The sequence below is a fragment of the Eurypyga helias genome, unplaced genomic scaffold, assembly GCF_000690775.1.
Source record: "Eurypyga helias isolate BGI_N326 unplaced genomic scaffold, ASM69077v1 scaffold25074, whole genome shotgun sequence".
Lineage (NCBI taxonomy): Eukaryota > Metazoa > Chordata > Aves > Eurypygiformes > Eurypygidae > Eurypyga > Eurypyga helias.
The window spans coordinates 61,442-85,662 of NW_010246012.1; the positions used below are offsets into that span (position 1 = coordinate 61,442).

The following is a 24,221-nucleotide window of genomic DNA, read 5'->3' on the forward strand; positions in this document are numbered from 1 at the left end:
TGTAATCAGCTAAAGACACCCAAGACCCGGTTGTGTGTGGTTTTGAAGGGAGACTGGTTGCCTCTTAGCAGCGTCACTGGGAAACTGTGCTGTTATCAATCCTCATAATGGTGTGGGTTTCCAAACCCACAAGGGGCAACACCTTCTGGGTACTTTGACTGCAGAATCTGTATGTTTTCTATCAAAAAGTTTCTTCTAATGCATATAACATAAATCTTTACACTCCCACCAAGCTGGATGATAGTTTCTGGGTGGCACAATTTTTCTCTTCTCCTGTAACACTGAGCGAGACCTTCAGCTTGCCCAGAAAGCAAAGCATGTTCGTTAATAACACAAGATCTTTCGTTCATACTACAGCTGGAGTTGGACCAAACCATAAATCCAGCTTTAAGAAACCTAGTATCAAATCAAAACTTTGCAGCCATAAAACAAAAAGCACTAGTCTATTATAAACACACTCTGCCGGTTCAAATTTGTTCACAAAAGGTTAACAGGGGGTTAACATAAATAGATGTTACACTCTGCATTGGGTATTATCTGTCATTCTGCAGCTGACATAAGGCCATACACTAAGATGAACTCCCTGTTGTGTGTTCTGGATAATATGACATAAATGGCTAATCCAGTCCAAATTTGTACTGCTGGGTTTCTCAGCAGGGCACAGATCCGGTATCACGTGGAAACAGCCAGTCAGAGGTTGTTACATGGAGCAGGTCTGGTCACTCCCTCTGGCCTCTGCCTGCTCATCTCCACCTCATCTCCCAGCCATCTCCACAACTCTTGCAGAGTAATTCTGTAGATGGTTCAGCCCTAGGAATATCAGCTGATCTGGTGCAGAATTCTCCCTCTGCATTTTGCAGCTTTTAGGAATCTGGAGAAAGGCCAGAGAGAGCTAAGAATGGGCCTCCTGAAAAACCAACCTGGGAGATCCCCCTCGCCTTCACTGATTGAAATATCAGTTGTTTATTTAACAATAACTCTCCCGTTCAAGGAAAATATACTTCCATTGATTTAAAACGCTTCTATGTATACACTACTTCACCCGAGTAAGAAGGACCTCTGAGATGGAATTTTCCTTCCACATTTGTCTTCATTCCTTTACATCTGCAGTAACCTATGTTCCTCATTATTTGCTCCTTTGTAAGTGAAACCCAGAAGCTGATGTGAACTGGTATATAGATTAGTACAGATTTATTCCTGTAGCACTTCTGAAAATAATTGCAGTTCATCATTTGGTGTCTCGACCTTTCATCTGTGTCATAGCTTATTTCCTTATCAGGTATTCACTTAAAAATATACTCAGTATTTATATATGCTGCTGCACAGCACATTTGTTTCATTAACAGGTTTATTCTTACATTAGGCAGCTGTTTAGGTTGACTTTACCGAGCAAGCTTATCTAAATATTTCACATGAAAGCTCAAGGAAGTGCAAGTCAACAATGCCTGATATTTTTATTCTTATTATTTCTGTTTCTTTTGGAAGTTGATATTGCAGTGAAGTACATCACATTGCTGCACAGAATAACATGAAACCTGGGAAACCTCAGCCTCCCAGTTCTGGCCTTTGAAGGACTGCCTGAGAGCTGAAGTTCAGAGGCTTTGTGGCAGGGCTTGCCCATCATTAGGGAGCACACTGATATGAAAGCACAGAAACTGTTAGTCCTTTGTCTTCTCTACCACTTTGGAATACAAGTCATGTATTTGGTTCATGTCATTTTACAGTTCATAACTGCACTCCAGAAATTACAAAAAGCAGAGTTAGCTTTGTGTGGAAAAGTGTTACAGTTATCTGTCGGTCTTAACATACCTTGCACATGGGCAAAGAATGACAAAAGAATATTCCTTTCTGGAAATCACAGCCAGTACAGACTGTGACACAGCACAGAACTGGGGTTAATTGACCCAGCAGGATACATTCGTACCTTTATTTACTGTGACACGGGAATAAATGGTAGAGTTTCAGAAAGGCAAGTACTGAAATTAGACAAGAGGGAGAGGGAGAAATAAAAGGGCTCTACAAAGTATGAAGGTTTTTTTGATTATTCAAAGTGCTTTAAGAGCTATTTTAGTACCAGAAAGTTCCCAGCCATAGATTTATCACTCTGGGGAAGCTGAAGGGATGCTCAGAGAACTGAGCCTTATTGCTCCAGAAGTGCAGGTGCAAAATGCAGTTTAGAAGAAAATCCTCTCTACCTCCCTCTGACATGTTTCAGCATCAACCCTAATACAGAGGGGAGTCCTGCATGGCTGCGAGCAATCTTGCATGCAACATATGGAGGAGCAGCAGAAGCAGAGCCCCTCTGAGCCTCCACTACCAGCCTAATCATTATAATAGTTTCAGTTCTTTCAGGGGATCCATTATGCAGAGATCTGAGTAGTTTGTATATAACTCTGTAATTACCTATGCATCCACTTCCCAGTCCAGCCCTACATCCCCTCAACGGCTGCAAGACAGATGGCCCTTTAGAGCTGAGATGGCGAATTAAAAATGTGTCCAGCAAAAGCACTGATTCAGCACCTACTAAAATAATTTTGTAAATTTATCTCACTTTCACTAGCTGGTTTCAGGAGGGAAAAAAATTAAAATTTTTAAATACGCTTTTTAAACTAAATACCACAGTTGCTTTTTTTTTAATTACAGTATCTTATTTTTCTACTTTCTTTCAGAGGATTGAATGCCACTTAAAAAATCCTGTACAAAATTATTCTTTTCTCTCTTTGTTTTTTCCATTCACCAGGTTGACGGGTTTGGCTTGACTCAAAATATTTGTTATTGTTTGCTGGTTTAAAGTCAGTTGTTTGTGCCATTCTGCTTGGTAGGGGAGCTCTCTCCCAGATGGCTTGCAGACCCCGTGGGGGCTGAGGGAGCCTTGCCCACCCAGCTACCAGGCACTGCAACGCATCTGCTTCACCACAGCCAGGCTTTCTGCAGATGTGAAGGAAAGTATCTCAAAAGGAGATTTTTCTGAGTCCAGCAGAAATAAATTAAACTACAAGACTAGGCAGGTGTCAAACTGTGGGTGAGGTACAGCTCAGGGCTAGAAGTTGAGTGAGTAAGGGTAGTGGCTAGAAACGCAGCCTTGGGTAGGAACATGCAGCTGAGGCATGTTATAATAAGCAGAGTTGTTACCGAGCTAAAGGTCTCTGTTCTCAGGGGGCTGGCCCTCGGTCGGAGATGACAGGTGTACTGCTGAGCACTTTGCCAAGACGATCGTGCGTTTTATTCACACACCTGCACAGTAGTATGGAGCTGAAGAGTTCATGAGTCCTATGGGTCCTTCCCCATCCCAGCATCCATGATCCAGTTTTTCTCTTGCTGAGCTATTATTTGCCTCCTCTGTCCTTGTGTCATCCTGCTTTTCCATCCCAGTTTAATTCTGTTCTGCCCATTAGGTGACATTTTCACAGCAGTAGCAAAATAGGTAAAGTGGAAGGATAAATGAGGTTTCTTCCAAGTGGTAAATACTTGCCCTTCAGAAAGCAATTTGTCTTCTTCCCACCAAAAAAAAAAAAAGGTATAATTCAACCTTTTCAAGGGAAATACTTCCATTTTTGCTTTACATCTAATGTTTTCATTCAAGGTTTTAAAAACTCTTTAAAAAGGCATCGGATTAAACTTCATAGCTGTCTGATAAACAAAACCTACTAGGAGAGAAAACACAGTTGACCAAACATTAAGCTGAGGTTCTGTTCCTCTGTTTTCAGGAACAACTGGCTTCTCATCAGAGAAGCACTGTTTACACATAACTTCCACCAACCAGCTGTACCTATGTAGTCTGGTCTTTTTCTTCATTGCAGCCGCCTGTGTTGAACACTTTGGGCCAAATTCATTTCTGGTGTGGATCCTCTGCAGCTGCTGAAAAGATCAATTCATCCTATGACATATAAAACCAGGGCATATGTTAACTGGTCATATACAGGTTATAGATTATTGTACTATAGACTAAAGTGGCTTTCAGCCTTGACACAGACAGGAGCAGGCTCTTCCATTGCAAATCCCATTAGATCCTCACTATGAGCTGAAGGGCTGACATTGCACAGAATAATTTTAAAAGGGTCTTATCAGGCCGTAAAAATTAACTGTCCATAGGATGGTTCCCCCCCTTTCATGATAGCTTGACTAAGAAAATATATCCTATGTTTATTTTAAAAAGCCATGGCACTTAAAAATCGATGGTTTTGCTCTTTACATAGCTGAAGATAGAGCAACTTTTAGAGAGGCCAGGTGGGGGCACAAAAACCGGGCACCATTCTTTGGCCAAAAAAGCCCTGGATCTTTCCAGGCTGGAATCACCGTGGCTGGAGTTTGAGAGGGCTTTGTTAAGAGGAGGGCAGACCTGGGGTGCAGCCAGACTCCCTGGTTTGCTTTAGCACCAGAGAATTTGTCTTGGTAGTCACTGGCCTGTGCCATCCCTTCTGTTGTCCCCCTTCCTCCTCTGGCACAGGACAAGAGCACCACTCTCAGCAGCATGTCTTCTGAATCTCAGCCTCAGGAGTATTTCATCTGTATGCATGCATTTCCACAGAGCCATGAGGGATACACCGGCGAAAAAACAAAGTGATCTTTTTGCATGTGTAGCCTTTGTCCCTCGTTTTTCCCTGTACATTCACAGTACCCTCACCACACCATCTCACTGCAGCTGCCTGACATTTTTCTAGAAGGTAGCAGAAACTCATATTTTAAAAAAGCAGTGACTTGCTTGGTGACCCAGTAGTAAATTAAAATCATCATACACAATGTGTATGAAATAGAAAATCGAATTTTGGTGCAACAAAACTGACAGTTCCATTTAACAGAGAATAAATGAATGCAGACTCCTGTGGATGACTGACTGATTTAAAGAGACTGTGATGATTTTCCAAGATGAGAAAGCTGATCACAACAAAATACATATATTTCTATGTGACACAGGTTATACACCTATTCCAATTGCCAGTTAAATTAGGCTCTAAAAGTATTAAATCTTAGACACTAGCACTTTTTCCTCATTTTGTTGCTATTTTTTATAGAAAACCCAAAGCCTGAACTTTCAGAAATAGAGTGAGTGTAGCAAATTTCAGTGATTTCAGTGGAACTCTCTCTGAACACAGTGATCGCACAGCCATATCTATCTACACCATCAAGGTGTGCTGTCTGAGACAGCAGAGGTTTAATCTTGCATGGTATATCATCCCCTCACCCTCCAGCTTCCTACACAATTACCATAGGTATGCTGCAAAACAGGAAGGAGCAGAGGTTATTTCCATGTGTTTACACATGTGTAATACCCTACTTATATTCAAAATACTGAAATGCATTATAAATCAAGACCTGCTGCCTGTACCTTCTGATTCCACCAGGACGTCAGATGGCAAAAAAAAAAGGCTACGGAACGACTTTATAGGCAAAATTCAGTGTTTTCCATCCCAGCCCAGTTATTCACACGTGAAGCAGTCTGATAGAGAAGCTTTGGATTTCTTGTTTCTCATTTGTGCACTAGTTGCTCAGTCCGCTTAGGGGGGAAGTCCTACAATTATGTCCTTCTCTCAGAAAAGAGTGGTTCTGCAAGTATTGCTATAGAGTTTCCCTTTTCTATAGTTTCTAACACAAACTGGAGAAGGTTACATTCAAACTGCACTAAATAGTTGTCTTCATTCCAGATCAGAGGATTAAGCTCAGGTTTAAAATTAAATGTAAATTACAAATAAGTATTCAGAAAACGTTAATTAAAAGTATTACGTTCCTGACTCATTTATTGCTCAGCAAGGGTTCCTAAGTATCTTAGCTGCAGAAAGGGGCCATTCACATTCCTCCTTTTTTGACCAAGTCATTGTACATGTCTTAGGTTATCCATTTGCAAGTTAATGTAGTGCCAAAGCAAAGGTTTTCATTTTAAAGAAGTAATATTTAACAGCAAGATATGCTCCTGCAAGATGTAAAACAATCTTTTTCTAAAGCACTGGGAGTTAATCAGCCTCTCTCTTCACTGGTACAGGGAGGGTTCGAATGGCATAAGATGCTGATTACTTAGATCCCAGAGTCTATAGAAATCCCAATACGATTACATTTTCCCCCCTTTGTTATCAGAGTTTATTGTATCTTGGTGTTCAGTTTTTAAGTAGTTTTCAAGTAAAAAAATAAATTAAGAAGACGTTTTTTTCTCAGTCTTCTGAATAACGATCATGTTACATCAGAGCCCCACATGAATGTGTAAGGTGGAGCTTGCAAATGAATAGCAGAAGGATTGTTCCCTATCACTGCATGTGCACTGCACTGGATGCATTTCATACAATACAGTGAGTCCGTTTCAGGGGAGTGTTGCATTGCCCTCGCTTTTAAACCAAACTCCTTCAAAGACTCACACTAAAAATATCACACAGAGCTAATGTGTACCAGTGGCAATGCTTCTCCCATCCCACTCGCAACATTTCTCTTTCACATTTGATCTTTATAGTTTCCATACTGGAACGATTTGGTTTGCTGAATTCTGGAAATGTCTCAAGTTGAAATGCTAGTGTATTAACCTGCTGTACTGAGTCTCTTTTGTTTCTCTTTACCAGAGTGCTGCTTGCCAATTTTTACAACTACAGCAGATTTTACTATTCAAACAGAACCAGATGGAACACCAGTTCAAAGAACATGTCAGAATTAAATATTTCTTTTTTAATTAGTTGCTTCTGATTTATGCAAAAAAAAAAAAAATTAACATAAGAGTGGGAGAATGTGCCATGAATCCAGATGCAACACAGCCCACACAAGCATTATCTTTTCTCTGTCAGAGACACAGAGGCCTTTTCTTTCATTTTTTCTTTTCTTTTTCCTTTTTGTTTCTGGATTTCATTTTTCTTACACTCTCTGAATCTTTTCCTTCTCAAACCAACCCCATAATGAGAACTAAGTTCTCTTATGTCCATCAGTCATTCTTTTTCATCATTATCTTAAATTTTCTCTTGTAGAAACTGCCTGATTTGCCTCTAAAATAAATTACTGTACTCAGTACTGCAATCCCAGCATCAGTATCCCAATGTGATAGCATCCTTTGAGTCTATTCTTTCTTTTCCATGGCAGGAATCTTTACACTTACATTTTTTCTGCTGCAGAAAAGCCTTGTGTAGAAGGTGAAGACTGTGAGGAATATGTCAACCGCTAAAGAAAGTTCATTTCCTTTTTGCTGCCAAGAATTCCTATTTCTTTGGCATGAATGTTTGCTCATCTTCTCTTTCATGCTCCCCCATTTTTGCCAAGTCACATAAGCATCAGTTCAGTAAAGCATACTGACTGAGGACAGTTGTTAGGCACAGACCAGAAGTTGAGCATGTGATTAGCTGCTTTCTCTTCTGGGGCTTTCAGGATGTTGCTGTCAAGGTCAATGAGAAAGTCTTCAGTGACTCAGGAGAGATCTTAGTAACAGCAATATTTTCTCCTCACTTTCTTTATGGAGCTGCCACAAATATCACTGAGAATTTTGCACAAAGATCTGAGATGGTTTACAGCTGTAACTATTTTCACTTAAACCCAGAATGAACATTTACACCCTATCATTAATCAAGCAGTTGTGCTCTTGTAATGACTACTCATTTCAAGGGCAAAGTCTTTTCCAAGTAATTTTCCAACCAAATTAATGAAACTATTTTCAGAATTTCTACTGGAGTCTGTGCCATTATATTCTTCTTTACTTAAAGCTCGATAAACAAAGAATTTGTATTTATATCATGGGAGAGCATGATTGGTCCAATCAACAGCAACACCTAATGAAAAAGATCAACTCTTGCTTAATTAAATATTTGACAGAAGAACAGTGAAGCATCACACAGTTAATCTGACCCAGAGCACTGTACGCTATCTAGGGAAATGACACAGTTCTCTAAAAATATTTACTTTGGTATGTTGTGTCAAGTGATGGATTACACAGCTTTTCAAGCCACAAGAGATGCCCACAACAAAAAGCTTCCTGTTGTTAATCAAACTCCAGCACTTTGTCCTTTATTTTCTCAGTCTGTTGAACAGACCTACAGTAGGAGTGTTAAAAGCTGGTAAAACTGCTCCCTTGCTACAGCTCCCTCAATGACTGTATTTTATTTAGCAAGGCAGATTTTCATTCTGGAAATAAGGTCTTCCATACAATTACATGGTTATGTATGACAACAGGAAGCAGCAATATTCATTTCAAGTTGTGCGTGTTGTATGTTGTTCCTTACCCAGCAGTTTGCTAAGATTTGCTACATGATAGATTGTGCAGAGCTAAATGTTATTCTTTTTCCTTCTCCTTAACTGGTCCCTAATAAAATACGTATGCCACTCCTTGCATATCTGTGTCTTAAAAATGTGCCACCCACCCACATTTTTTGGAGACATAAGACAGCAATAAAAATATTTTTCCTGGATGCTAAAAGACACTGCAGAATAAATAGAGAGGAAGTAATTCATATGTAGAAACAGCTAACACCTTGCAGTATGTTTTCACGGGAAAGAAATTGACTGTTGTAGTAGGAACAACTAGGGGTTTTTTTACATGAACATTTCTCTCCTAGAAAAAAATACACACTTGAGATGTTCCTCATTTCTTGTAAGTAAAGGGCCAATTCCTATTGGCAAGTCTGCTCCCAGTCTTGTACTTACCAATAAAGGTAGTCACATTGCAATGCAGGCAATTATCAAAGGCTGCGTTTTTGGATAAGGCCCTAAGATTCATTTTCCAGAAGAGGTATGCTTTTTAAACTGAATGAAAGTGAACAACATTTGAAAAAAGAACTAGCAACATACTGCAGTGAGTCAAGGCTAAAACTGGTCATGGAAATGAAATGCCATGATTTCAGGTTTGGAGACAGCTGTCTATCTCGGATCACAGCCATATAGCATGCAATAACTTACAAAATCACTTGCATCATCTAAAATAAACGTCAGGTGTTTGTTTATCATATGTGCAGAAAGTTAAATGTCAAATAATTGCAGGGAAATGCATTTGATGTTCATCTTCAGAAGTACTGTATTTCATCACCACCTCTCTCCACAGTTTAACATGAAACCCAAGTTCTTGAAACAAAAAAGGACAAGAAGCCCAAACCAAAAAGCTAGTTATTTAAGATTTGTATTACTATCTCAGCTGGAGAAGACTAGATCTAAGAAAAATGGGTCATGTTAACACTTGGAGACTGTGGAGAGAACATACTAAGCTGAGTACAAATTACACAGATAGTTGGACTCTATAAGCATAAGTCTTCAAAAAACATGAGAACTCCTATCTGTGTGGTGATACAGCTGTACTAGAGCTGCTGTCCTTTGCAACGATTCCTCTGGATAGCATAGTACAGAGCAGCTGTGTCTGACCACAGCCGCGATTTTATAGACACTGGAAAGAAAACAAAATATATCACAAAGTGATTAATGAAGGTGAGTTTAACAGCCCTTTAAGATGTGTCATGCAGTTTCCAGTGTAGTCTTCTACATAATTTATTTCTGTCCCCTCACTTTGAGAAGAAGATTGGTAGATTTAGAGACTGATTTACAAACGTACTTAGGCACCACAGAGGGGTGCTCAGTGTTGCAATTCTGTTTGCATGCACCTGGAAAGGAGCAATTCTTCCAGAGGCCACTGCAGCAAACTGTCAAAGAGAAGAAAATGCCTTCAGCTCTACTCTCTTCTGGACTGAGACAGAAGTTAGCACTGTAAAACTCCAACCCTTCTGCTTCTCTGCTGCTTAACCCCACCTTTTTTGTTTGCAGTGCTCCTTTCTCACAAAACACTGATGGAGAAAGGATTTGGGTTTTTTTCCTCTGCCAGCTTGTGAGCAAACCCCCCTCCCGCATGTGGCAGGCAGGGGTTTACATCTTGCTTTTGCAAGGGGTTTAGAGCTGTGGCACACAGCTGAACACTCCAGCCATCAGTCTCTGGGTGCTCCAGGAGAGGACTGCTGTTGACATACTTCCAGTTTTCAAGAAGCACGTAAAGATTTGCTGATCCAGAGAGAGCACATCTATGTGAAGAAATGTTCTCCGTAACGACAAGAGACGTTCCCCTCCTCCTGTACCGTATTACACAGTTACTGGAGCCAGGAGTGCTAATGAAGTTGCCTCTTCCCAGCCTTTAGGCAATAAATCAGAGGCCTTCCCAGACTCTCTCTCCTAGTGAGCTGTTAACTTCTGGCAGAAGAATCTCTGCCTACCTTATGAATTCTGCCAGGTTTTATGCATGAAGGTGATGTTTAAATCCTTTGTGTGTTTAGGACTTACTTCTGGGCAGTGGGATAGGTACTGTAGGATATTTCCTGCCACAAAAGTTAAGGACGTATATTGAATACTGGCATTTGGGACTGTGCAAAATTTGGACACCTGAATTTCTTTGATGGGACAAGCCTGAATGGTCAGTGACTGGTAGCTGTAATTGTTAGCTCAGGCATCAAATAATCAAACCTTCTCCTAACCCCCCGATGTTAAATTTTAACTTGGCTCCAAATACCTAGAACTCTTGTAATAGGCCATTGCTTGACTTTATTCACAATGAAGTACTTAGTGTATATTTAAAAGCCCCTACTAGAATAATTTCAAATCAGTTGGAACGGTACAGGCTTGGGACCCTAATCATTTCAAAACTGAAGAGCTGTTTCAAATTGTAAGAGAAGCAGATCATTTAAATAACTTAGCTCTGCACTCCCTCAGACTTCCAGATTTTCAAGTGTACTTCAGCCTGGAAGTGAATGTGGTATTGGACATAGCTCAGTGCAGCACACTTTACAATCAGCAGAGTACAGTTTGGAGAGCATTTGAAGTTAAGCTGAGATTGCTCAGTGCAATGATGCCCAGATTCCCCCATTAACTTTCAGATTGCAACAATCTAACATCTGAGACTCTCTCGTTACTTTAAATCACTTGATTGTTTTTGTAAGGCGGTGCTGGGATTTTTTTTTTTTTTAAGACTGAATTTTTTATCACGACAAAACAAAATGTTGCAACATTTCACCCCAAAAGACAAGGGCTAAAATGTTACATATAAGCTTTACCAGCCGTAAAAACTGGGGCAGCGGCAGGGGCTTTGCGCTGAAAGCTAGTTCTATCTGTCACACACAAGGCTTCTATTCTTATGTTGGAAGACTTCAAAATGCCTTGCATATGACATGGGCATTGAGAGAGCAGCCAGTCTGTACTCAATAGCACTTCCTTCAACCCTTTGAGAGAGAATGCAGAGCATGTTGATTTAACTGCTCCAGCGCCTTTGGATATATGACATACATCCAGGAAAAAGGATGCCTGTGGGACACTGGGCACATATATTCTGCATCCTGCGTACTTTGGAAATAATGAAAAAGCCTGAGACATTCATGGGACATTCACTTGAGAAGGTTTAATTCAACCTATTATTCTCCTACTGAAGTCTGGACAACTGAAACTTAGGGGAATAAATTACTCTGATTAATATTTTGTGAATAGTGTCATTTTATATTGAAATTAAATGGTTTGCTTTGGGAAACAAAGAGAAGGTTCTAGCTGCTGAGAAAGAGGGTGATGAATTTGATTTTAATTGGTTTGTTGTTATGGCTAAAGAAAAGTTTTAAGGAAATGGCAGGTGTTTCAGAGCCATGGTCACCAACTTTACTGTGAGAAAGTTTCGTGCCTTAGTTTCAACCATTTGTTATCTGGACTTGTGCACCAGGACAAAGGGTTTTTTGCCAGCAGAAATTACTTGAGTAGCCACACTCCTGCACGCTACATCCTCCTCCCAGCTATACCAACACATCTTCAGTGATGCCACATGGTGAACTAGATGAGGAAACAGCTCTGGATAAATAACTGGGGGAAGGGAAGATGAACCTAAATAATTTGTCCACTTGGCTGCAATGTAACCTCATGAGAGAAGGAGAAAGACAGAGAACGACTGAAGAAAAAAGGCAGCCTCTGACATGAATTCATGTGCACAACATAGCACTCATTTCTCCAGCAAGTTCAAAATGCCATTATTTTCTAATGAGTGAAGTTCACTACATTTGACAGTTGGAACAGAATTACTGAGCTTGTGTTAATTCTTCTTTCTGTTTTCTTCAAATACATTACATGGTACAAGCAACTCATTTGCCTTTTCCCCCAACAAAATCACACAGTGATTCTTAATTATCTTGTGACTAACTAATACACAACAGGATTCTTTTCTCCTCTCCTGTTTGCAAGTGATGAGCTCCTGGGTTTAGGAGAATTCTTATCATTCCCTAAGTGCATGACTTCGATATTGTACTATTACATTTCCTCACATTTCTAATACTCCAGTCCTCAGGGTCATTGAGTTCTCACTGCATGACTCTCCTCTGTATTGACAATGCCTTGCAGCTTTGTGTCCTCAGTGATTTTCATTAGCATCTATGCAAGGTAGTTAATGAAAGTATTAAGTAAGATTGTTCATCAGGCTGGTCCTTGAGGAACTTCTCCAGCAACTTCTCTGCAGTCTGATGGTTCCCACTTGCACTGATGAAGTCTCTGGTTCCTCTCATGTAGAGAATAGTAATTCTCTGGCATGTGAATAGCCCTCCTGGGCTATTAGGCAAATGTTCTTGTCTCCTGTGATGACACTGTTTACAAAAAAGGAGAACATGGCTATGTTATTATCAACAATATGCTGCAATTTCTTTTATATAATATCCTTATTACCTCTGTAAAACATGGGGGTAGAGAGAGGATGTCACTTCTGCTGTACTGTTATGTTCTGTCCTCACATCCCAATTCATTCCTTTCCACAGGTAGATCTAGGCCTTCTTCGCTTTGTTTCTGGAATTGGGACACAAGGAGCCATCTCAAAAGAAACAAAGAAAGAATATTATCTGAAAACATACCGCGTAGATGTCAGCTCCAATGGAGAGGACTGGATTACATTGAAGGAGGGAAATAAGCCTGTTGTAAGTCTTTTCTCTTTTACTTCTATTCAGCCAGAAATAGGCTGTTGAACTGTTTGGTTACTCCCAGTTGTTAAAAAAAGAGGAATAAGGTATCATAGGTTTACTCAGCATGATCAGGGTTAACAATATCCCAAATCCAAAAGATAGCTACTATTTTCTCAGTAGTAATGGGCCATAGAAATTGTAGAGCAGCTGAAAAATGTTCAAGGTGCTGCCCCACCTGTTGTACCCATTATAATATGAGTGGTTTGGGTCTTTTCCCTGGAGTGTACTGCTGTTACCCAGTTTGTCAGAGATTTTCTATGTGACCTTGAGAAAAACATTATGGGGAACCTTTAAAAGAAGTAGTAGGTCCCTTATCTTCAGTGAAGCTCTGGATATGCAGTGTGTCAGTGCCTCAGCTCCCTTTGCATAGCCATGCTGTCTTGCAGAGGTGCTAACAAGTCGTTAGCAGTGTGTTAGACTTCCAAGCATCTCAGTGATGGGGGTCAGGCAGACAGATAATTAAGTATATCTTTCCATCCTTATAGATTTTTGTCACCTTTCCATTTATCAGCCGATTTGATCTCTGTGACCTCCCAATGAAACAGATTCAGACACTCATAAGAAAAATCTTCATTATTCGCTACCATGAGCATAAAGCTCATTACTGAGAAGTCAATTCTGCTCCAACTCCCACATGAATAGTCCCAGTGAGGCTGTGCCTCACTACTCAACTTGCTCAGGATGTGCCCAGGAGCAGCATCCCCAGAGGCTACAGTGGCTGATGCAACTGGAAAGGTCTTATAGTACCTCCCTTCAAAATAGCTTTTTTGTGACTCTTGTATGAGGAGTCAGAAGAGCTATGTAATATTAAACTCTACTATTGTAACCATAGCTAGCTCTAAATATTTGATTCCTGGTTTGTCCCTGATTCATCTCTAAGTGCAATGCCAGGTCCACTACATTTATCTAATCAAAACGGTAGCAGTTTTAACACATACATCTTTCTTCTTTGAAGCACTTAGTAAAACAATGAAAAATGAACCCTGAAAGCTTCTCTTTGACAGGTGTTATCCTAGCTTTACAGAGAAGGAACTTTAGAAGGTCAAATGCCACAATGTGGGCACTGTGTAATGATCTATAAAGGTACAATAACGGACTTGCCCAAAGTCAACGTTGTGGCTGCTACAAGACACAGGGTTTCCTGGCTCTGGTTCCAGTAATCTGAACAAATGCCTCTTTCAAAAACAGACCATGCTTGATTTTCATTACCATCTTCAATTTGTAAACTCTCCAAGAGTGTATTTTTCGTTAGTTTCTATTGTAGTTGCTGTCCTTAATTACTCAGAATAGTTCCTAAACCTGTTTTACTTGTAAAAAAGGTTTATAAAATAATCAGGCTTCTAAACTGGCAATGTTTTGCTGTTGATCAGGACAAGAAAAATCTACTACTATCTTTATTCAAGTGAAAAGTTAAGGAGTCTTGGCTACTGAAGGAACAACAAAAGCAGGCAGCCACAGATCAAGGCAGCCTTACACGAATGTTGCACTAACCACATATAAAGAGTTGATGTGCTTTGGAGAAAAGACTCATTTCCTCTGTTGGAGGCAGAACCTGAAAAAACTACAGCAAGTCCTTCCAAAGAAAAAAGGTTGATGAACAGAAATGTAGCTCCATTTAAAATCTCTTGCTGCATAATGAAACTCCTATGTTAAATTTCTTGAGATATAACCGATCTGATGAGTTAACAGCTGTGTGCTGCTGGCCTCCTCTCCAAATCAGTGCAGTTATTGCAAGTAACAAACAGGAAAGTAGACAGTGTGTGTAAGAAATGGGAGAATCTCCCATAAAAGGAGAGGGGTTTGTGTCCATGGAAAACAACAGGAAATTGATCCTCTCTACGTGCAGAAAAAGCAGGAAACTGAATCACCTTCTTTGGACTAGAACATTGCAAGGTTTCAGCCCTGCTAGGAAGGAGCGTGTCTGCAGAATCCTTGGGATGAAAGCACAGCACAATCCTGTCCCTTCTTCTGGAAGTCTCATTGTTCATCTAATTTGACTGTTAGCCTCAGGGGACACAGAGAAAATCTTAGAGCCTGATATATAGTTTTTAAATAGATTTCCATAGCAGTATGCAAGGAGAAAGAAAGCCTGAGCATTTGTGAAAAAGGTTTTAAAAATGGAAGGTTAACAGAGCAAGGTTTGCATGGTACACTCTGCAAAACACTTAAGCCCAAGGACAGCAAAATAATACATGTTTTTATCCTAACTCCCTACAGGATTTTTAAGCAATTGAAATCCAAACCTTTGAGTCTGAGGTTCCATAGCTTTTTGCATCATTCCACAATTGTATGAGGAGTAAAACTGCCCTAATGGGGCATTGAGGTATTATTTCAGGACATGACAGTCCTTGGGTGGCAAAGACCACTGTATGTCATTCCTGCATGTAGCTACAGGCTTTAGAAACCCCTCAAAGAGGCATGGACACAGACCCTTGCTGCACTCAGGTGAGCTCCTGCTCTCCAGGCAGCCCTGAGCTCTCCTGCTCTGCTCTGCAGCGTTATGGTGTGTTATGGGACTCTGCAGCTGGCAAGTATTTTTTAGTATCATTACCTTACATCTTCTTTCTTCCTTCCCAAGGAAAGCTTATTTGTCTGCAAAAATTGTGTGAGTAGTTTAATGAAATAGTTCCCCATGTAGGTCTTTTGTCTCATCCCACTCCAAAAATAACCCTGGTTAGACCTTGTATCGTAACTATCTGTAAAACACAGATTTATAAACACCATTTAAGAGAAAACCTAACCAATATATACTTTTTCTTTCCACACAAAGGTGTTTCAAGGGAATAGCAATCCCACTGAGGTTGTTTACAGACCTTTTGCCAAACCAGTTTTAACGCGGTTTGTGCGCATTAGACCTGTGTCTTGGGAGAATGGAGTATCACTGCGATTTGAAGTTTATGGCTGCAAGATAACAGGTAGGTCTTGGGAAGGACTTTAAAGCCAAGGTAATTTATTGTGCCTATGCTGTGGATTTCATTTTTATGAGTGAAATGCACCTTCACTATTTCATTGTGGACTGAATGTAGAAATGTAAAAAAAAAAAAAAAACACCAACCCATAAAGAAAACAGAACACGACAACCCAGACATTCAGTGGTATCTTAATGGCATTACCTTTTAGGTGTTCAGCTTTAAGAAGTGAAAAACAAATAAGGTTTAATTACTTTTCTTGCAATTATTTTATAGCTTCATGCAAAACATCTGAGATACACAGATATTTTGCAAATTCCCATCTTCTTCCTAACCTCCAGTCCTCATGCCTGCCATTTGAAGGTAGTTCTCAGCAGGTTTCCCAAGGAACAAACATACATATGTGACACGGTTTAAAAAACATGCAAGGCGCACTTAGATCTGAAGCCTATTCAAGCTATTAGACATATATAGTCAGGATCCTATTAATGACCCGTATTGCAATGCAACTCCTTTATATCACACAGATAACTACCAAAATAACTGTCCAAAGTGTTTTCTGAAGTAACAGCAAAAGGGGTTCATTATTGTCAAAATACTGTCTTGAAAAAAAAAAAACCCAAACCCCAAACCCACAACAAAACAGCACAAGCAGGATTTTTTTAGGCCTTTTTTTCTAGTTTTAAGATTTATATAACTCCTACAAAATGGGGCATTTTTATGTATAAAGTAAAAATGCAACAAGTTATAGATTAAAGAAAATGTTAATGATATTTTTTACAAAGCTGATCTTTCTAGAAAATACCTAGTACCATTTTATAGCACTCAATAGAGTCCATTGACACTAATTTTTAAGTCTTGAAAATGTTTCTTAGGACTGGTTTCCATATAGCAGAAAGGTAAGATTACTGATTACTATGTTATAGAATTCCAGGTCATTTTGTGAAATTGTTTCAGATTAGATAAACGTAGTATCAGCAGAACTGATGTCACATTCTATATTGGAAATCTTCATTCTTTGTTAGCCGCTTTTCCTTCTTCTAGTTTATATTTATCTGGAACCATAAAAGAAGCAACTATTTAGCTTCAGTGTCCTGAGAGACGAAAGAAATACAGTAGGAAAATCTCAAGTATAGCAATGTATTTTATTTTACAGAATGTATAAAAAATTTCCATTTCCGATGTCACCAAAATTAAGTAATCTTCAACCAGGTTTTGGCTGGTTTTGGAAGTTTTCTCTAGGGCCATAGTCACAAATTCAGATGTGACTGTGCACTCTTTGCCTCAGCAAGAAGAATGGAAAACAAGAATAGAATGGGATTTTCTGATCCTTTTGGTTCTCATCATCCAGAAATACTTGTGGTATTTTGGTACTTCCTGCCAAAACTAGGATGTGTAAATTTGAACAAATGAAAATTATATACAAATCCAAAGACATTATTTTGGATATAAGAAAGAAAGAAGTAATTGCTTATGATAGTTGAGCTGACTGATATGTCCTGTTTCTGTTTTGGTGCTTGTTCAGATTAACTATTTAATTTATTTGGGGTTTTTTCTCTTTAGATTATCCTTGCTCTGGGATGCTGGGTATGGTGTCTGGGCTCATTCCTGACTCTCAGATTACTGCATCTACTCAAGTTGATCGAAACTGGATCCCAGAAAATGCTCGCCTCATAACAAGCCGTTCGGGTTGGGCACTGCCACCAACTACTCATCCATATACAAACGAATGGCTTCAGATAGACCTTGGTGAAGAAAAAAAAGTGAGGGGCATAATTGTCCAAGGAGGAAAGCACCGAGAAAACAAAGTATTCATGAAAAAATTCAAAATTGGCTACAGCAACAATGGATCAGATTGGAAAATGATCATGGATTCCAGCAAGAAAAAGATAAAGGTAAGGAGGAAAGCTCTGCACTAGAAGAAAGCTGCATTTAAAAAAAGTTTGCATTAAATTTCTACACCTCTATCTCTGACCTTAGAAAAGGCACACAGGTGGGATGAAGCCAAGCAAGAGGACTCCTAGGGCAGCAACTCTGAAGGGATGCTGTGGGTACCATCCCATGCCTGAGGGTAGGAGCTGGCCTTAGGACATTTGCCTCTGCTGCAGAGGTTTTGTTTATTCAGCAGCTAGCTCAGGTTTGATTTCTGACAAGGATGGTGTGCCTCTGTGGCCCCTAGGTTACTGCAAGATCCCCTGCAGTGGTAATATGCAACACTACCAAAAAGGTAGACTTTCCTCTGCAGTTTTTCCGCTGATGGTGAATGAACTTACTTGAGACACTGAATTACTTTTCCTTTGTTTCTTTCTTGCCTGAGCTGTAGAATGAGAATGGTGTTATTTAACTCAATGGGGTACCTGTTGGATTTCTGAACTGCCTGTAGACTGCCCTGAGAGCTTCACAGACTCTCTGTAATGGTCTGACCCAAGTTCCATTGTAAGAAAGTGATGTTGGTTTTGAAGTGTTAGGCCATCCTAAGTGAAAAGTGCTATCATACCGTCACAAGTGAAGTATCTTGGAGGTTGCTTGGGAAAAAAGGGCAACCAGTTCATAGGTCCAAGCAGAACCTGCAAGATATTTACAGAGGAGTGCCAGATGACATGCTGGGTTAGATGCCAAGGAAAAGAAAATGTGTGTGGCTCAAAAAGGTTTCTGGGAAAGTATCTGCTTTGGTTTGTCTTTGAATGTAGGCTTTTCAGGTCATGACTGTTTAGATTATTTAACCCAGATCCCATTAATTAGGTCTTCTATCCCATTTTGTTATCATCGCTCACAAAGTGCTTTTTTGCCTTGTGAAACATAAGCCTTTTTTGTCTTCCTACCCTGTTGCTTGAAGAAAACATTGGGCACGCAGTCCTGTTCAGGAACTGGGGCTGCAGTACTAGGGTGATCAGGGAATGAGATACCAAAATTGTGCCCTCAAAAGGCAAATCGGTGTGGTGTTTGGCAGGTGGGAATCCTGAAAGTTGCTCTGTATCTCAGCTGCGTTAGCCTGAAAATCAGATGTAAAAGCTGTTTTGCTATATAGACTCATCCATTGGACAAACCTGTGTTTCCTTAAAGGAAAAGCTGAGTGGGCCCATGGATGTAGCTTTTCCAGGCACATTTGGTAAATATTGGACTTCATTCTCTCCTGTTTTAATCTCACTGAATATGTCTGCATTTTCTCACTTCTCATCACTTTTCATCATTTGTTTTGGGGATTAAAACTAAATGAATTCAGCCTTTGCAGTCAGCTCCTTTCTCTTGTTACCATGAGTTTTGACTTCATCATAAAGTGTGAAGAGAGTGTAAATCAACAATGGGATCTAACCATTTTCTTTCTAAAATAGATGTTGTTTTGACATGTATTTCTACACTGTGGCTCAACGAGGGAAAAAAATAATGCCATATGCTTTCAAAGCAGTGCGCCGTCTGCTGCATGGCTTTCTGTTTTCTAATACAAGCACTTGCCATCATTGTCAGAAGTTAGCAGTTTGACAAGAAAACTAGTCTGCTAACTAATGCACTGAGCCCATCCTCAGCTTTCATCACTACCAGAAATTAACTTTCAAGATTAATGGAATGGAGAGGGCTGGAATTCAAATCTCTTGTGGCATAATTATAATCCTTCCCAAAAATTCAAGACATTTAATAAACTTTCTTCCAAAGCACAAGTTTTCTTTAAAGAGAATCAGATAAATCCTATGATTTGTGAGTCTGAGAGATTTAAAATGTTAATACTGGAATGTAGTATTTTTAAATGTAAGTGGAGCTGGATGGGACAGCATGCTATAATGAGTCACAAAAATTAGAAACAGCCCTGTTATATGAAATGAAACACATCGTTTCACATGGTTAAAGTCTTGACTTTCAATAAACAAACAAATGCATTTTAGGAAAAGAAAGAGCAATGACAAGCTAAACATAACAACAGAATATGTCCAAAGGATGAAGCATCACCTTGTTTCTCAACATCGTCTTCTCATCCATGCCTGCAGCTCCTTTCTCCGAGACTGCCGTAACTCTTTCCTCTGTGGCTGACTCAATTTCTGCTATTTTTGAATGTGCAGACAGGTTCCCCCTTTAGCCTAGCTCAAGCACTCGAAGGAGTGAACATCACTCAAATCCTTAAACAACCATGCAGTACCCCATTTTCAAGATACATTTGCATCTTTTCCATAGTCTTACTCAAGCTTACTCCACAAAGTTATCTTTCTCTTTCATACTTCTTTCCTCCTTCCACTCATATACTGATAACTTTCTGTGGTGTTTTTACACCTCCTCTCATCTTTCCTGGTACAAGAAACTTTTGACTATTCTGCCATTTAGAACAACCTTCGGCCATGTTTATTTTGATTTTAAAAGATATCAGGAAGAATCTTTTTCCTCTTATCAGTTTAGCTTCTCTTTTGTTTAACTATTATTTATTATAACTTATCTTTGTAACAAAGTAGAGCAATATATGACATAGCCTGTGTAAAAGACACTCACAAAGTGAAGTTTTACTGTATACTCCTCTCTTCTCCACCACAAAGAATATCAGTACACGTTCAAATGAACAGTCAAAATTGAATCACAGGCAGCTCTGCACTACAAAGGACAATGATTCAATATAATTATGATTCAATATAATTCTAGATGCCTATTGAATTCTAATGTCTATGTGTCAGTACTCCAGTACTGATGTCTTTTATAAAACAGTTTTCATTATTATATGTTGCTATTAAGACTACTATTAAAAAGGAAGCAAAGATTCCTCAGATACATGTGTCTGTCTACTTTTTACATGTAAAATGGCATTCATTCTTTCTTATATGGTAGGTAGCTTTTCTGATCATTTGCACTACTGCTATTCAAATATAATAATATGTAATTGTATTTTAATTAGATCTGACAGGCTATCTACACATGAATTCTTGACAACTGTCTTCCAAGCACTGGCAGAACACCAGGCCACTCAGTGCCCCTTGAAGCCACCTTGGAAGTACAATCTACCCCGTGAAACAGGAGCAGAAGCATTAATGTTGATATCATTTTTCTATTTAGTTGGTCATAACGGCCCATCATTACTGGCTTTTGTGACACTCCAACCAATGGCCAGAAGGGGTGTACCATTGTTTTGTAATACAGAGGTGTGCAGTAAAAACAAGCAAGGCTTTTACAACTGCACTAAAAATACAAGCAACAATGAGTTTTACCTATGCTGGTTTTATGCCTTGGGAAATGCAGCCAGCTTTTCCCATGGCCCCTGTGTTATCTGCCCCGAGATCAATAAGAGGAGTTCATTGCAGGTTGTGTTTTGCTCTTATCCAAAATGAGGGACATCTGGTGGTTTCTTCCTGAAGAAGGCTTCAGGTTTCATAGCTATGAGTTGGAAGTATCATAAATAGCACTTCTAATCCCAAATTTGAACTCCCATTCCAACATGCTGTTTAATGTTTTGACATTTAACTAATTCATAGAAAAGAACATTTGAAAATACTTTACCTCTTGTTATCTACATTTTCATATCTTGTACTTTGGAATATTTCTCTATATTCCGAAGTAATTTTTTACCATAAAATAGGGCAAAAATAAGTCCTTTTTCCTATCTTGGGTTATAAACTCTTCATGGCAAGGACTGCTTCTTTGTGCAGTTAATTTATTCTAAGGACCAATCATCTCCATGGAGACACCCAAGGTGTTGCTATAAGTAAAAATTATAACTTATTCTATATGCAGAAGATCACTCACAAGAGAAGTTGAAGGTATCAAACAAATACCATTGAGAGCTGCACTATGGCTGAAGAACTGAGAGTGCAACTCAGACAAGAGATTTCTGTCTGAAATGTACGTTTGCTGGCCAGCCTTGCCCATTAGGTTATATTGCAGTTTTGTCGGGAAGCAGCTTTCTTCTTTTTCTTTCTTTCTTCCTTTCTTCCTTTCTTTTTTTCCTTCTTTCTTTCTTTCTTTTTTAGTCTTATTCAGTAGCAGGCTCACTGGAAGAACTCTTGCAGCTACTGTTCCCGGAGTTTAATTTATGCCTTTTGAAATAACTACAACTTGTGAAACTCTGTCACTGGGGGAAATCAGATTGAAATTTTCTCTTGAATAGTTGGATTATTATTGTAACCACTTAAAAGGTGACAGGATCTTCACCTCAGCCATTTTTTTCCCTGAGAAGTGTTGAAAATGTCACCCGGTTAAACCCCAGATCAGAGCGTCATTTAAAAACATGTCTCATTAAACACTCAGCTCTTGTTATGACCCTGATGGATTGGTTGCTACTGAATTTATGAAAAATGAAATGCATTACTTTTCCAAGAAGACTTAACTATGAATTTTCCATTCTTATTTAAGAGAGGAATGCCTGACACTTATTAAGGAGTTAGAATCTGTCCTACTGCTCACCTAATTCAAAGACTAGGGAATGAAGGGGAAAAGATGAGTGTTGAAAATAGCTTTTTTTTTTTAACAAGTAGCATTTGTCATGCTTTGCAGACTTTTGAAGGCAACACCAACTATGACACGCCTGAACTGCGGACTTTTGAACCTGTATCGACAAGATTCATCCGCGTCTACCCTGAGAGAGCCACACATGGAGGACTGGGGCTGCGAATGGAGCTGCTGGGCTGTGAACTCGAAGGTAATTGCTCTGCTAGAGATGAATGCACTTTATTATTTTCATAAATACATTCTCCACTTGGACTACTGCTGAACACTGCTGTGTCTGTACAGGCAGCATGTCGGACTCTCGCTTCTGTGACTGCCATTAGTGCTGTTTCTTGTCCTAATCGGTTCCTTCTCTGCAGACATTTGAATATGCCCAAGGCACAAATATTATTCTTTCTCCCATTCCTTTGTTGAATCACAGTGATATTCACCGCATGGTTTTCTGTTCCCTTAAGCAGCTTTATGATTGTACTTTCAAGAAGCCATTAGGAGAGAATAAAGACAGGAACTTATATTTTATGTTACCATGATACAACCTGATACAACCCTGGAAGAGATGTTTTCTGAGCATGCAGAGGGAACTTTACACTAGGTATAGCAATTGTGTCCCTTGCTCCTTCAAAGGTTGTGAAGGTCACACCAGACATTATTTTTGGCAATGATTTCTTGGCTGGACAAGCTCTGTGCTGTTTGTTTTTGGGGGACAGAGGTGGCCTCTTTGTTCGTTACCAAGCTTTAATTTCCAAAAGTATGTAGGAGATGAAACACAAAGAAAAGTAAAGCTTAGACATTTATCCTTGGACTGTGACATGAAGTCAAGCTTTGATTCTTGTTATCTAAACAGTAATTATTTAACTTCATAGATAACTACAAATAACACTACGTGAATTTCATGTTTTTATCCAATGGATGATCGTATAGTGGCGTGGCTTATAAACCACACAGCTTAACAATACAGAAAATAACCAACCATGTTATTCAGGGTTTCGTAGGATACCTCTTACAGAAGTAGCTGAACAGGCTCCCAAGATGAATGGAACTTACTGCTCTGCCTCCATTTTTTTCTCACCATTTCTCCCCTGAGGTGGAAGAGTGGGAGGCATTAGCTGTGAGAACTCATGAGTTCTCTGTTGTTTTTTTAGTGAAGGCCAGATTGAATAAGTGTGCTTTCTACTTGGCCCGGAAAGTGGCGAGGTTGGAAATACTTCTTAGTTCCTGCAGGAAGTCCCCATTTCCTGTGGGAATACTTAGTTCCTTCAGACTATTGTGCTGATCGCTCAGAAAAAGGAAAACCCAGCACCTGCCTTATGTAAACTCACAACCTGTGGGCCAAGTCCTTTGGCCAGAGAGCTCCTATGGCCACCTAGGCTCCTGTAAAGAAGTAAGTCTGTGGACCAACTTACAAGAACACATATCTCATTGGGATGGAGGAGCCAAAAAAGTAAACTGACCAGGCAAAACACCTTTGCTTTTAGGCAAATAGCAGCAGCAAGTATAACTTTTCCCTGAGACACTTCTACTTGCATTTGTCTCCCTGCTATAATGTAGGTATGAAGAGTGCTCAATTGTAGGTCACCTATGGACAGGTAAGGTCAATTCCCGTTTAACTGTGGGAAAAGCATAATAAGAAAACTTTGTTGTATAACTGTATCTTCAGGATGGAGTTGAATGAAGAGAAGTCACTTGAGATGTGCTGAGCAGGAAAGGAGTTGAGATGAGAAAAGAAGCATGGAGGTAGGCACAGACAGGAGTGAAAATCAGCTCTCGAGCAGTAATGAGCAAGGGGAAGCTTTGTGTGCTCAAAGCATCCCAGGGGGCTTATATGAAATGATGGCAGAGACGCAGGCAAGCTTGAGGCTATACAGGGGCACAAAGATCAAGATAAGAAACTTAACTCGATGTAGAAAGCTAGAGGGAGCTCCCAGAGGGGTTTTTTAAGAGATGTGGGGAACAGAAGCTCTGCATAATTCATAATAGGTACAGATCTGTTTCT

General features: G+C 39.6%; 1 protein-coding gene across 1 annotated transcript in view; it reads left to right on the forward strand.

Annotated features, from left to right (window-relative positions):
* NRP1 (neuropilin 1) overlaps positions 1–24,221 on the forward strand; it is a gene marked incomplete at its 5' end in the record, with an annotated part of 64,384 nt that overhangs the window by 19,486 nt on the left and 20,677 nt on the right. The window contains 4 exons of the mRNA XM_010150266.1: positions 12,705–12,860; positions 15,676–15,820; positions 17,378–17,709; positions 22,277–22,421. Coding sequence (XP_010148568.1) covers positions 12,705–12,860; positions 15,676–15,820; positions 17,378–17,709; positions 22,277–22,421 — 778 coding nt within the window. The remainder of the gene's footprint in view (positions 1–12,704; positions 12,861–15,675; positions 15,821–17,377; positions 17,710–22,276; positions 22,422–24,221) is intronic.